This window comes from Alligator mississippiensis, chromosome 12, assembly GCF_030867095.1.
Source record: "Alligator mississippiensis isolate rAllMis1 chromosome 12, rAllMis1, whole genome shotgun sequence".
Classification (NCBI taxonomy): domain Eukaryota; kingdom Metazoa; phylum Chordata; order Crocodylia; family Alligatoridae; genus Alligator; species Alligator mississippiensis.
In genome coordinates this window covers 1433058-1445412 of record NC_081835.1, presented here as the reverse complement: position 1 = coordinate 1445412, position 12355 = coordinate 1433058, and the positions used below count along the sequence as shown (strand labels likewise).

General features: G+C 52.1%; 1 protein-coding gene across 5 annotated transcripts in view; it reads left to right on the top strand.

The window, feature by feature from the left end:
- Positions 1-12138, top strand: part of FHIT (fragile histidine triad diadenosine triphosphatase) — a 771770-nt gene extending 759632 nt beyond the window's left edge. For 4 of the 5 annotated variants that reach the window (XM_059715877.1, XM_059715882.1, XM_059715876.1 and 1 more), the window contains 2 exons: positions 4451-4560; positions 11825-12138. In XM_059715877.1, coding sequence (XP_059571860.1) covers positions 4451-4552 — 102 coding nt within the window. In that variant the 3' untranslated portion in view covers positions 4553-4560; positions 11825-12138. The remainder of the gene's footprint in view (positions 1-4450; positions 4561-11824) is intronic. The other variant, XM_059715881.1, reaches the window with a different exon arrangement.
- The last annotated feature ends 217 nt before the right edge of the window (positions 12139-12355 follow it).

Here is a 12355-nt window from a genome sequence, read left to right as displayed (position 1 = left end):
GAGTTCCTCTCTGCAAAGGGCACGGAGAAGTCCCGCCACGCAAATGCGTTATAAAATAATACTGCGTTTCCCTGAAGGACTGCGGTGATAAAAACACAAAGCGTTCTGCAGCACCAACAACTTTTAGTTATGTGATGCTGGGTGGCACGAGTGAGAAAATGAACATTTTTTTGCAAAGAGATATATTTCAAGAGCTTTGCTGTTTACAAGTAATCAAAACTGACAGTCATGGATTATTGGTGGAAGAGCATTTTCTGCTTGAGGTGAAAGAAGAGGGTAATTTATCAGGAAGCCCAAGGAGTCAGACATCAGTAATGATCTGCTTGAAGAAGGGCATATCTTAGCAATAGTGCATTTATTCGTCCCGCAAGGCACGAAGATGTACTAGGTTGGTAAACAAGACTCTCGGTGCTTGAAGAATGTCGAGCAGACGCGCTGTAATTTGCCGGGCAGCGGTGATTTGAGGGTTGTGTAATGTGTGCTTCTGCGTCTGTCTCAAATTTAAAAAAATAGAAAAGTTTATAACATAATAGAAGCAGGCTGCAATCGATGGCTGCTTTCTGGAGCCATCCCAAGCCTGCCTCTGAGAGGGATGTAGCTCAGCCACACTAATTTGTTCTCTTATCTCTGTTATTAATGCTTGCATTTCTGTGATATTCCTGTATCCATTAAGCATGGAAAAAGCTGCTTTTCCGCTCGTTTCAAATAGGTTTTGCTTGCTTGCTTGTGCGGCTGGCTAGCTCTCCATCTGGAGTGGGGACCTTGCTTACCTCTCTCTCGCACACACGAGCATTACTGACGTTTCTAAAACATGCGCCGCAGGTTTATGCAATGCAAAGAGGGCTTGGCAGCGTGTCAGGTCACCGTTTTGTGCGACGCCTGGGCCGCGCGCTTACGTGCACCGTGGCGCTGGCAGCATGTCCGGACCACGTCGGGGAAGCGTAGCCTGCCTGCTCTGCGCCCCTGCGTGCAGAACAGAGCTGCCTTGGCGTGGCCGTGCGCGCGCCTCGGGCAAGCACACCAGCACCCTTTGCCTTTCCTCACACCCCTCCTCCAGGTGCTGGGAGCAAAACCCCAAGAGCGACGAGTAGGATCTGTTTTCCTCCCAGCCATCCCCCTTGCACAGCATGTGTGGAGAGCTCGTGCTGGATTGCAGAGCCCGGGGAAACGAAAAGGGCTCTCATTATCCTCCTTCCATTGCTCGTCAGCACTTGCCCTAGACAACGTTCACGCTGACCCTTGCAAAGCTCTGCTCTGCCAGCGGCTTGCTGTGCTCCTGCCAAAGGGTTTCTTGCCACTCTTTGGTCCCTAGAGGCTTGCGAGCGGGCTGTGGGTGCACTTTACTTAGCAACGGCAATTGGAGGGCTGCGTAATTGCTGTATCTGTGTTTAGCGTGGAGGGATGCTGCATTGCCCCCAGGAGACACCGCTGACTCCTCACCCAAACCAGGCCGGTTTCTAACCCAGCGGGAAGCGCCGAGGGTCGACTGATTCTGGGAGACAGCTCTGAGCCCCCGGTGTAACAAAGGGTTAAACACCACCCCGAACACTTTGCACGGAGGATAACAAGCGACCGGCACTCTTGCTGGTGGCGTCATCTTGGCGTTATGCAGCATACACGCGCCGCCCTCGCACCCGGCCAGAAAGGTAATGAGGCACGTGAGACTCGGCCTGTCTCCGTCCTGAATCAGAAACGCGGGGGGAAGTCCAGTAGAAGTAGTACCACAAAGACGCGTTGCAGGCAGATGCCAGGATGCAGCGGCCCATGTCCCGATGAAACGGCAGAGGATGAGCTGCTCCGTCGATGCTCACACGAGGCCAGCACGTAGCAGCTTCAGGAGCAGAGAAGGTCAGCTCGTGTGTTGTTAGCAGGAGCCGTGCGCTCCCACCTGGCAGCCCGTCAGGAAGGGGATAATGGTGGCTTTCCTTCTCCCGCTCCTTGCTTGCTCCTAGCAGCTGCCCGCTCTGCCTCTGTCTCTGACGTGCCCCTGTTTGTCTGCATCCTTGCCTGCAGATTCCCTCCTGCTCTTGAGTCTACCCAGGGGAGCGCCCTGCCGGACAGATCCAGGGCTCTTGGAGCCGCCTTTTGGCCCTTTCCCCCGGCAGAGGAGGGGGCAGTCGCACGGAGTAAACAGGACAGGCTGTTCTGCCCGCTGTGTACGTCACGCGATTTCTGTTGCTGGATGTACGGGATCCGGCGCTGCCCCCTCTACCCCCACGGCAACCTCGCGTCCAGAACCGATTGCTTTCAAAGGTGAGTGGTTGTATAGCAAAGGGAAACCTCCTTCTCTCGTCACCTTGGAGAACTCACCTTGGGCTCCGATTTCCATTTGGGAAACGCAGTGTTCGTGTGTCGGCACCGAAAGAGAGAGCGCCGCGCTCGGGGATGCCTCGTGCTGGGGGAGGTCCGAGCGGGGTGGTGGGAACGCACGGCGGTGTTAAAAGGCACTGCCATTTCTCGCGGTAGGCGGAATTAAAATGAATCGTGGCCTGGAAAGGAGCCCGGGTTTGTCCGGCACTGTCTGGCTCTCGGGGTTTTATCCATCTTTGGGCTCTGGCTGGCTGGTCCGAGAGACGAGTGGCCGAGCAATTGGCTTCGACCCGTCTCTTGCTGTGGAAACAGCAAAGCCTAAAAACCCCCAGTTCTGCTTCCCAAGAGCAGAGCAGGGAGGCAGGAGAGGAGGAAGGTGATGCCCAGGATCCTGGAAAGTGGAGAAAGGCATCGGGAGACAAAAGGGACCCCGGAGGGAGGTGTGGGGAGAGAGGGCTGAGCAGGGTAGGCTTGCCCAGGCACCGTTACCCACTTCAAGGGTTTTACGGTCTGTTCCCACACTCTCATAACTTCATCCGCGGCCCCGGCTTGTCCCTCTCTGCGAAACACGGGAAGCCAGGGCCGATTCCCGACTAGCCGCAAGCATCCTCCTGTTGCACCAGTTGAAGCGGCGCCGTCTCGTACGCAACCGCGTTTGCATTTGTTTGAAGGCACTTAGCCCGGGCTTCTGTTTCTGACGCAGGTACCGGAGGCAGGCAGGATAGATGATGACAACGTACACAGTGTACCTTCCCCTGGTTTTTAAATCTTCCTCCGTAATTCTATAAAATCATTACAAGATAGATTTATATCATACCTACAGCTAATATAAAAATGAAAATTAGTCTTGTACCGGTGGAACAGTAATACGGTTTCATTTGCCTACAGCTATCGTATCGTATCTGCCTTGGCATGGAAGGAAATAGCTTTCTAATGTAGCCTCATCTGCTGAGCAGAATGAAATCTCTGTAGCAGAATGTAAAGCTGCATCGGACTGTAGCTGGCAGCAAAATTTGGAGCAGGAGAAACATAGCACAAATAAAAGTATTTGTGGGGTGGATATATGCTAATAATCCTAGTTTATTGCTAAACACGCCATATATGGCACTGCAGTTGCCTTGGCTAAATGCGACATTGTTTTCATCTCTGCTCTTAAGGGCTTTATTTTCTGTGCTGAAGTTTGTTCAGGAATAAGAGGTGCAAATGCATTATTTTCCACCATTGTCTCTGACAGCCACAAAAATGTAGACATTAAGTTATTCCTCGGACGCACCGGTGCTGCTGATGCAGCCCGCGCTGCACGCTTGAAACCTGCAATACTTTTGAGCCAAAATAGGTATTTAATTTGAATGTTCTTGATGTTTCTGCCATCTTCTGCAGTGACTGCCTTTGTCTGATCAGCGGCTGCCATGCTCGGAGGTTGCTTAGGTAGGAATAGGGATGTGTGTGCTAGGGCGGTGTGTTAGTGTGAAGGGACTGGCTTTCCTGACACAACTGATGGCACGTCGCACTCACCCGGCAACAAGTAGGACTTTGTACGTGTTGCAGTTTCCAAACCTAAGGCAGCAGTGAACGATTTCCCATGCATGTTATCATTCCCATTTGGATGGGCAGCTGGCACACAAGGTGGTTAATGGGGTAAAAGGGGTTTTGTGGCCGGGGCGTGGTTAGGTAGCCCCCACTCAGCGTGGCAGGAGGGTGTTACTAAACTTCCATGGAGGAAGGATATGGACCTAAACTGAAATGTCCTCAAGAGCAATCCTAGCTGCCTGGGCAGAGCCGGATTTACATGATATATCTGTATAACAGTGTCATACTTGTATGTCACAGCACTCATTCATCAACCCCAAGCCTTCATCAGGCTGTGGACTGTCCCATCCTGGACTAGGAGCATTTCCCCTCCTTTCCCAAAGTGCCATCCCTACCAGTGCCACCCGTCCACCCAGAATCAACCAGCTCCATCCAAATCTATAGCTGCTGGCCCAGAAAATCCATGCTGCAGTCACCCATCTCCAGTACCACCCTGCGTGGATCCCAACCGTGCACACTCGCTCTCTTGCTCACGCGTAATTTGACCGTGGGAGCGTTGAGAGAGCATCAACTAACTCCGTTCTTCTCCCTTTCCCCCGCCGCTGCAAAGCTGGAACGCCACGACAAAGGCGAAGAGGATGCCCCCAGCAAGTGGCGCTCCGAGGAGGACATGGCAGCCGAAGCCGCAAGTCTGAAGAAATATTTCCAGTAAAACCAGAGGTAAAAAACCCCATCCTGAGCAGGGGGCACAGATTAATGTATCCAGGCAGCACCCAAGACTGGTAGGTCCCACCTGGGCACCCCAAAGATGCAGACCCTGTCCCGAGGCATTTGTAGGGCAGTGAAAGCCCAAGAAGTGGAGGCAGGAAACCCTACAAGAGACAGACAGTAGAGGGAAGGGGGCACAGGAGCTGCACATGGGAGGGCAGGGAGTTTCTTTGCCTTATGCCCACGGCGTGGTGGTTCAAAGCCAATGCCTTGCTCTTACAGCGATCCCTCCAGCACAGGCCTCCTCCAAAGTCCCCATCACACCTCGGAGGTAGATTTAGCATCCAGTTCCCAGAGGACAAGGCAAAATGGATTAGAGAAGCCTGAATTTGCCAGCAGCTACCGCTCAGAGGTGTCTCACATCACTTCCCGCTATAGCTTGGGTGTCCACGTGGTGGCTGGTTAATGAGAGGTGTGTGCATACTTGTGTATTAGGGGGCTATTTTCCTTCCTTCCATCATAAAGCGCTTGTTTGATTTCATTCACAACATTAACCTGCGATTAACTTACCACGTGTCCTGCTAAGTTTTCCACTGGCCCAAAAGGGAAAAGTTTTGAAGGAAAGGGAAAAAAAAAAAAAGGAGAAACTGCTTAGGCAAGCACTCACATGTTGTGCTCTAAAAACTGAGGTATTTTCGTCCCATGCTGGTAGGCCCAAATGTCAGAGCCTTGCGAGAGTGCTGAATTGCCACCGTGAGATCAATACGAGCTATGCTGGGATGCTCACGAGTGTAAAGACTGCAGAGGCGTCCTTTTCTGTCTGTCGCTTGCCATCGTTGAATGCCCTCGTTCCAACCTCATTTTGGCCACGGCTGGGACTTGCGGCTCCCAGCACAGTTGGCAAAACCTTTGGCTAACGCCCCCCAGGACACTCAGTGAGCATACATGGCACTCGGTGAAATGTGTATGTCATTGCTGTTGGGTCTGTGTTGTTATATGTTGCTTGCCATTGCTTTCGGACCATGATGCCCAAACTTGCGGCATCACCGTGAAACTCCTGTCCCCGGCAGAGCGTTGTCTTTGGAAATGTAAAGGCTCTGAACGTCATTTAAAGATGCACTTCAGCATCTTTTGGACTTCTCATATCTTGTCTGCTCCCTTGGCCCTGTTTCTGAAAGGATGAAAACTCCTAGCAAATTAATGAGGGCATCATCATTTTCCTTCAGTGCTATTTTTGTTTTTCACCTATGGAGGATTTATTCTGGTATATCTAAGCATCCCCAGATGTGATTTCAGTTGAGTTTTTATTGCTGCCCATGAGACAGTTAGAAAAAGCTGAATGTAGAAATTCAGGAACCAACAAACAGCAGCATTTTGGGTCTTTTGCACTGTCGTTCTTGTTGAGCGCTTGGAGGGGAAATACTGGTTCATCAGGTTCACTCCTCTGATTCCTCTACACCAATTCATTGGGTTGATTCCCAAGGGAGGACTTGGGTACTCACAGCACGGCTGAACGGAGGGCCTCAATATTGAGATACGTGATTAGATACCGTGTCCCTTCTGAGACCATTCGGTGCATTTGAACGGTCCACTCGTGGCAGCCACGTGACACTGTAAGGTCCAGGAGAACCACGCAGCTGTATTCACTGGATGCATCTCATCTGTGATGCCTGAAAGTCGACTCCTAACAATGGTCCTTTGGTGGGAAGTGATCACAAAGAAGGGAAAATATCACGTGAGTATAATAGGAAGCTCTCAATGGTCTCCCTCCTGTCTGCGAGGCCTTGATCTCCCGCAGACTCTCCTGACTGTTGGGGTTGCCTGCTAGCATGCTTGACCATATGACCCGTGGCTACACGAAATGTCCTGGGGGTTGCTTGAAGAAATAAATCCTGCTTAGCATCTCTGGCTGCATTTTATTCGATTCAGGGTCACAGTGAGGAGGTATTTCCTTGCAATGATGGGAAGACGCGGTTTCCTTTGTGCACGTGGCCACATACATGAGGTGAGGCTGAACAGGTGTATAGCACAAGTATCCATGCACACCCCTTCTTCCACCACTTCCCCGCACCTCGGTGTATTCCTGCCTCGTCAGGCGGAGTCCTCCTCTTCGAGACGTCCGCAACTGCAGCCGGGCTCCTGGGAGACGTATTATAGAGCCTCTCCGTGGCCAAAGTAAGATGACCCACCCTGCCTGCCACAGCTCAGCACCTGCTTCTCGCTGAACACACAAGCACAACAGATGCTTTTATGGGGAATACAAGTTACTTGGGGAAAAAAAAGCATTTCTTCACTTTGAAGGTGCCACGTCCTTGCTTGATATCACCCAGGCTTGGCGCCATCAGTAATTCGGGCGCTCAGTTATTGAGCTCAAGAACGCTTACTGAAAGATGCCTGGTGTGGGATGGAGAGACAGAGAAAGCACTCTTCTTGCGAAGGCAATGCTGCGTGCCGTGTTCCTCATCTCGAGTCTGTTTTCAGACGCATCTCGCCAGGTTTCTACCCAGCACAAGAATGAAGAGCCTCGCTAGTAGGGTAAATGTTTTGATGTCCTGCTCTCTCCTGAATTCGAAAGCACAGCACACGGACCAGAGAGTAGCGAAGATGAGACGTGTGCCTACTGACTCTCAGGTGTGATAAGAAATATGCTGCGGTCTGTCTGTCTGCGTGGCTGGCTGCCCGCGAGCCCCCTCCTTGAGCTGAGAGATGAGTCCCAGGAAAGCTCCCTGTCACGTCCACGCCCAAAGCTGCCCCGATGCCGTTAGAGCATCAGCCAACCTCAAGCGCAATGTCAGAGGGTCCCGCTGCATAACGAGGATGACCATGACACCATGGCCAGCTACCGGTGGAGCTATATATATCCAGTAGGTTTTGATTGCTTAAACATGTGAATATTTTACGTGTCACTGCAAAGGCAGGATCTGCTTTTAAGTGGCTCAGAATAAAGCATCCTGCATGCCAGGGGTGGCTGTCTGGTGTCAGGCCTCCTCATGCGCCCGCCCCCGACTTGACGCCACGACTGAGGAGTTGTCTTTTCCACGCTGTCAGACAATGTGAACTGTAGTCTCCTTTTCTTCCCATCCAAAAGAGAAGGGGGTGCTGGAGGCAGATGTGGGGCCAGGCGATGGGTTATCTGAGCCCCACTCCCCTCCTCCTAAGGACCTGTCTCAACTGGTGTCGTTGGGCACCACCCTATGGACTCGTGCTCTGCTAGCCCCATGGACATCCACTGAGCCCTTACCCCCAGCGGGAAGACCTCCTGTTATTAGGTGTAGGAGTGTTAATTGTTTGACCCTTTTTTGTCCCATGGCTCCTATTGTTCTTGGCACTTGGTTCCTGGCCTTTCGACAGAAGGGGGCACGGGTCGTCGTCTTGCAAATGAAGGGGGCATGGGGTCATCATCGTCATCTTCTTGCCTATGACTTCAGGTAGTCGACTCCTCCAACCATTTCAGAGTAGATCCAACAGTATTGCTACAGTCTTTCAGACTGTTCGCTCCCTCTGGCAGACCACGTGGAGGGCAGCCGGGTAGTACATGCGGGGCTGTCTGATCTCCTTTGCCACAGGGGCACGATGGTGAGTTTGTAAGGCCCATTTTGTCTGATTTTATTGAAGGCTCCATACCCTGATCGCAGCTGATCCAGGTTTACCCATGCCTTACGTGGGAGTTTAGGACCAGGAGGGTGTGAAGATGGTAGCCGTGTGTGGTTGTTTAATTGCTTTTCCCACCTTCTCTGGGGCCATGATGTCTCCTGCTTCCTCTCTGATGTTTCTGGCGGATACTGGTAGGAGTTTTCTGCTTCTTAGACATTTCTGCATTGGATATTTTTATATCGTGTCATGTAGTGGGTGGTGTTGCTGTTGGACTTTGGTGACTGATGGCAGAGGGTGACATTGTCTGCCCCCCCTGCCAACTCTGCAGCCTACACATGGATCCGAAGCCCACCCTGTAGCTCCAACAGCAGGAGCTTGGCCACTGGATATGCAGCAAAGCAGAGCTAACCCCTGGCCTGAGAGTGCGATGTGTGCACAGCGTGTGCCCGCATACCCCGTGCAGTGCGGCCGGCGCCGTGATGCAAGACATGCTGCTGTGGTGTGCTCAGAGCACAGATCTGGACGTTTGATGGGAGCGGCATGTGCCAGTCCCCAGACACCGCAGAGATTCGCAAGGAAGGAGCAGGCATGACGGCGTCAGCACCATCTCATGCCCTCAGCAACAGCATCCAGGTCAAGGACGCCAGGAATGGAGAGAGGTGACTTGCACCGTATCCGGCTGCCTCTGTCTGCCCCCGGGCTGGCCGGGTTAGTGTGCGGTGCGAGTCCAGGCTGCAGCAAGGTACCACCGCTCTCCAGCGCCTGCAGCATCGCGCTGCCCCAGCTCAGAGGGGTTTGGCGGCGGGGGAGAACCCAGCTGTGCTCCCGTGGCCTGGCGTGGCAGGAGCACTGGCCAGCTGTGGCGACAGCAGCCTTGCTCCCTCGGCACAGCTGGCTAATCCCGTGAGCTGGCTCTGTTACACAGGCCCCACGAGCCCGTGACTGCACTCAGGAACTGTTTGCACATAATCCCTAAGTAAACATGCAGTTTAGCAATCAGCTCTAGATTTCTCCGCACTCCAGACTTAAGTGCTATTAATTATATCACACATTCAGCAGCCTCTAAGAACCATTAATTAGAAAGCAGGAGCTGACTGTTTGCTTGTCCATGAGACACTGCTGTGACCCCGGAGAGTGAAACTCTGGCTCCAAAGGCACCGTGAGAAATGTGCGCGCGAAGGGCTGTCAGGAGGGCAGCAGTGCTCCAAGCGTGCCCCTCGGGTGTGACATTACACTTGAAGGAGCTGGGAAGTCAGAAGAGAAGCCTGGCTCCGACAAGAGGATCCACGCTCTTCCCCAAAATTAGTTTTCTTGCTGTAAGAAACAAATAAATACAAAGTAATCCTTTTTTCATTTCAGCTGAACACAAGGGAAGTGAATAGCAGGAGCAGAAGTCCCGTAGGCAAACACAGCCTGGCCTGCAGAAGCGTTGGGAAAGCCTCTGTATGCAACCCCAGGTGTGCAGGGGAAAGCTGGTGAAGGCATGAAAGTCTTTCTGACACGGGAGATGTAAATACGTCTCATGTCATCGCCGTGCTGCGCTCACAGTGGGTTTGGGGCTGCTCACACCTCTGAGTGCCATCCCCTTATCCTCTAATCGGCACGAACTATGCAGCATTCAGGGCAGTGGGTGGCAGCCACCCCGATTTAGGGGCACGGGGGTTCCCTGTGTAATTGGGATGTGCTGATACGGACTGATATCTCATCTGGCCGTGCATGTCGGGTCTCGTTCCAGTCGGCGGGCGTCACAGCCGTGGTTGACGCCGTCCAGAGAAAACGCCAGCGTGGCGGAGGTGATCAGTTGGCTTCGCTCTGTTGCGGTCTGGCACTTTGCTCCCACTTCAGTGTCCTGTTCGGAGGGCGTTGCTAGCAAATGGGCCTACTGCTGTCTCAGCACAAGACTGCTTTTCACCTTCGGTGTCTCTGTTTCTCGAGGGTCAGTGATGTTGGCTCACCTCTCTACAGCCCCTTGAGGTGCCCAGGTCAGCGCTTGGAAGCTGCGGTTGTGGTTCCCGTCAAAACGCCGCAGACAAAGAGGAAGATAGATAACAGCTGCATGGCTTTAAAGGCAAAGTATTAAGTTCATTAGCATAGTGGGAAGAACCTCTGAAAGGCCAGATGTTCACATGCGCGGCCAGGAGAATTAGTGCTAATCTGAAATATCATGTACCGAGTATCTTCAGGCCGGCTGATCTGGTTTCATGCTTGGTTAATCAAACAGACTCAGAGACGAGCCAGGGGAGAAGGGGAGGCCAGGCCAGGCCTGGTCGGGCCGCGTCAGGGGCTCTGGAGGAAAGCAGAGGGTGGCGTCCAGCCAAACTGAAGTTTCAAAGACGGCTGAAAAGAGCAGTTGAGGGCTTTTAAATCTGAATCGGTGCCAAGTCGGTGCTGAGCTCTAACTCTGTGCTGTCCCGGCGTGGGTGTGCAGACCGAGCAGTGCCATCCTCTTTCAAAAATGTTTGTAAAATACGTGCAAAACAACCGTCAGTCGAGGAGAGGCACACGGTGGAGGCTCAACACATTTGGGCAACAAGGCCAAGGCGAACGCGTCTGCACAAAAGAAGCTGACGCTCGTGTGGGGGCTGCGGGAGCCCCGAAGGGAAGGCATGCAAGTGCAGCTGTCGAGCAAAAGAGGAGACAAGCAAACACTGAAGAGCTTGAGCGTTAACAAAGGGGTTTTTTGTAATCGAGTTATTCTAGTGCTTTGCTCAGTGCCACCAGCAACTTGCATGAGGCCGCACAGCTTAGGAGCTCCCCTTACGTGAGTCTGGATAGCCCAGTCATGTGGGCGGCCAGGTGTAAAACACTGTTCACGTGGGTAGTTATGTGACAAAAGAGGGATGTGGTTGGACACGTGGCGCTCGCCTCTGAACTCTCCAGTCTAGCAGGTGCAGCATGCGTGCGGTTTTGTTCAGGCCCGCGTGTGCTCAGGAGTCTGTTGCCTTTGTGGGCAGCAGCTCATCCTCAGGGCGCACGTGCATCCGTGATGGTGACGTCCCATCCAGGGCACGTGCTCTGTTCGTCTATCCCACGTTACGCTACCGCTTGTGACTGCCATCCTGTTGTCTCTGCAGAGATGCCACAGCATGTCGGGCCAGGATCTAGGAAGCCATGCGGCGGGTTCTGGTTTTGAGACGATCTCGCAGCAGTTATACAAGAGGCCAGTGAGCAGTGCAGGGGAAACCATGGCACAGCTTCCCTGGGGCCAGAGTCCGGGATCCAGAACACCCCTTGTCCTCTGGCTCCCTTCTTGTCTCTGCCACTGGTACACTCGGGGACCTCAGGCAAGTCCCTTCACCTCCTGTCCAATGAGGATAACAGGCCTGCCCGCCACTGTCGAGCGCCAGGCCATGTACAGGTGTTAGTGCTACTTGCAAGTGAGCTTTACTTATAGCCGATGTTAGAAATCAAAGCAAAGTGTCCAGGGTGTTTTCATAGTCACTGCGCACCATCCTTTCCTCCTCTCCAAGTACAAGAGGCTGCAATCGGAGCTTGAATGTGCCGTGTCTGGATTTACCACTGAGTATTTCATCTTCTCTATCACTAGCCATATTTCCCCTCATAACATGCTAATGAGCATCCAGCCAATTAACAATATACAAACTCACATTTTGTCTAACACAGGCCAGAAATGTTTATTGCTTTTAACTTCATGTCTGTTTTTACGGTCAATATTTTTCAGGTGAGGCGCTGTCTGGAACAAATCCTGAGGCACGCGAAAGCCTGAAAAAGGACTCGTGCTCTAGCTCTCCATGGCACTGAAACCGCAGCTAAGCATATTTTATTACATTCTGCAAACACCGGCGTCTTCCTTGAAACATTTTATTATACCTTTGGATATCATCAGGGTTGAATTTCATCTAAAACGACTGACATCCTGGTTCCAAACAGCATTTTGACTAGCAGCCTATATTTTCTGAACTGTGTGCTTTAGAGTGAGTCTTTTAAAATTGTCCCTTGGCCTACATCGAAATAAAATATTAGCAGAAATATTTATCTGCTGTGTTTGGGTACTTTATAAAGCAGTACTCCATGTTGTGCTTATTGAGATTCTGCGGTAGTATGTAAGGTTTTGTATCTCAGAAAAATTAGATCTTTTAGAGCTATTGTGCTCCGCAGAAACCAAGGCTTTGTTACAGCCGAGATAAGATAGACCTGGAGAGCTACCATTTGGCTAGATAAGATAATAGAACAAGCAATGCATAACCTTTCT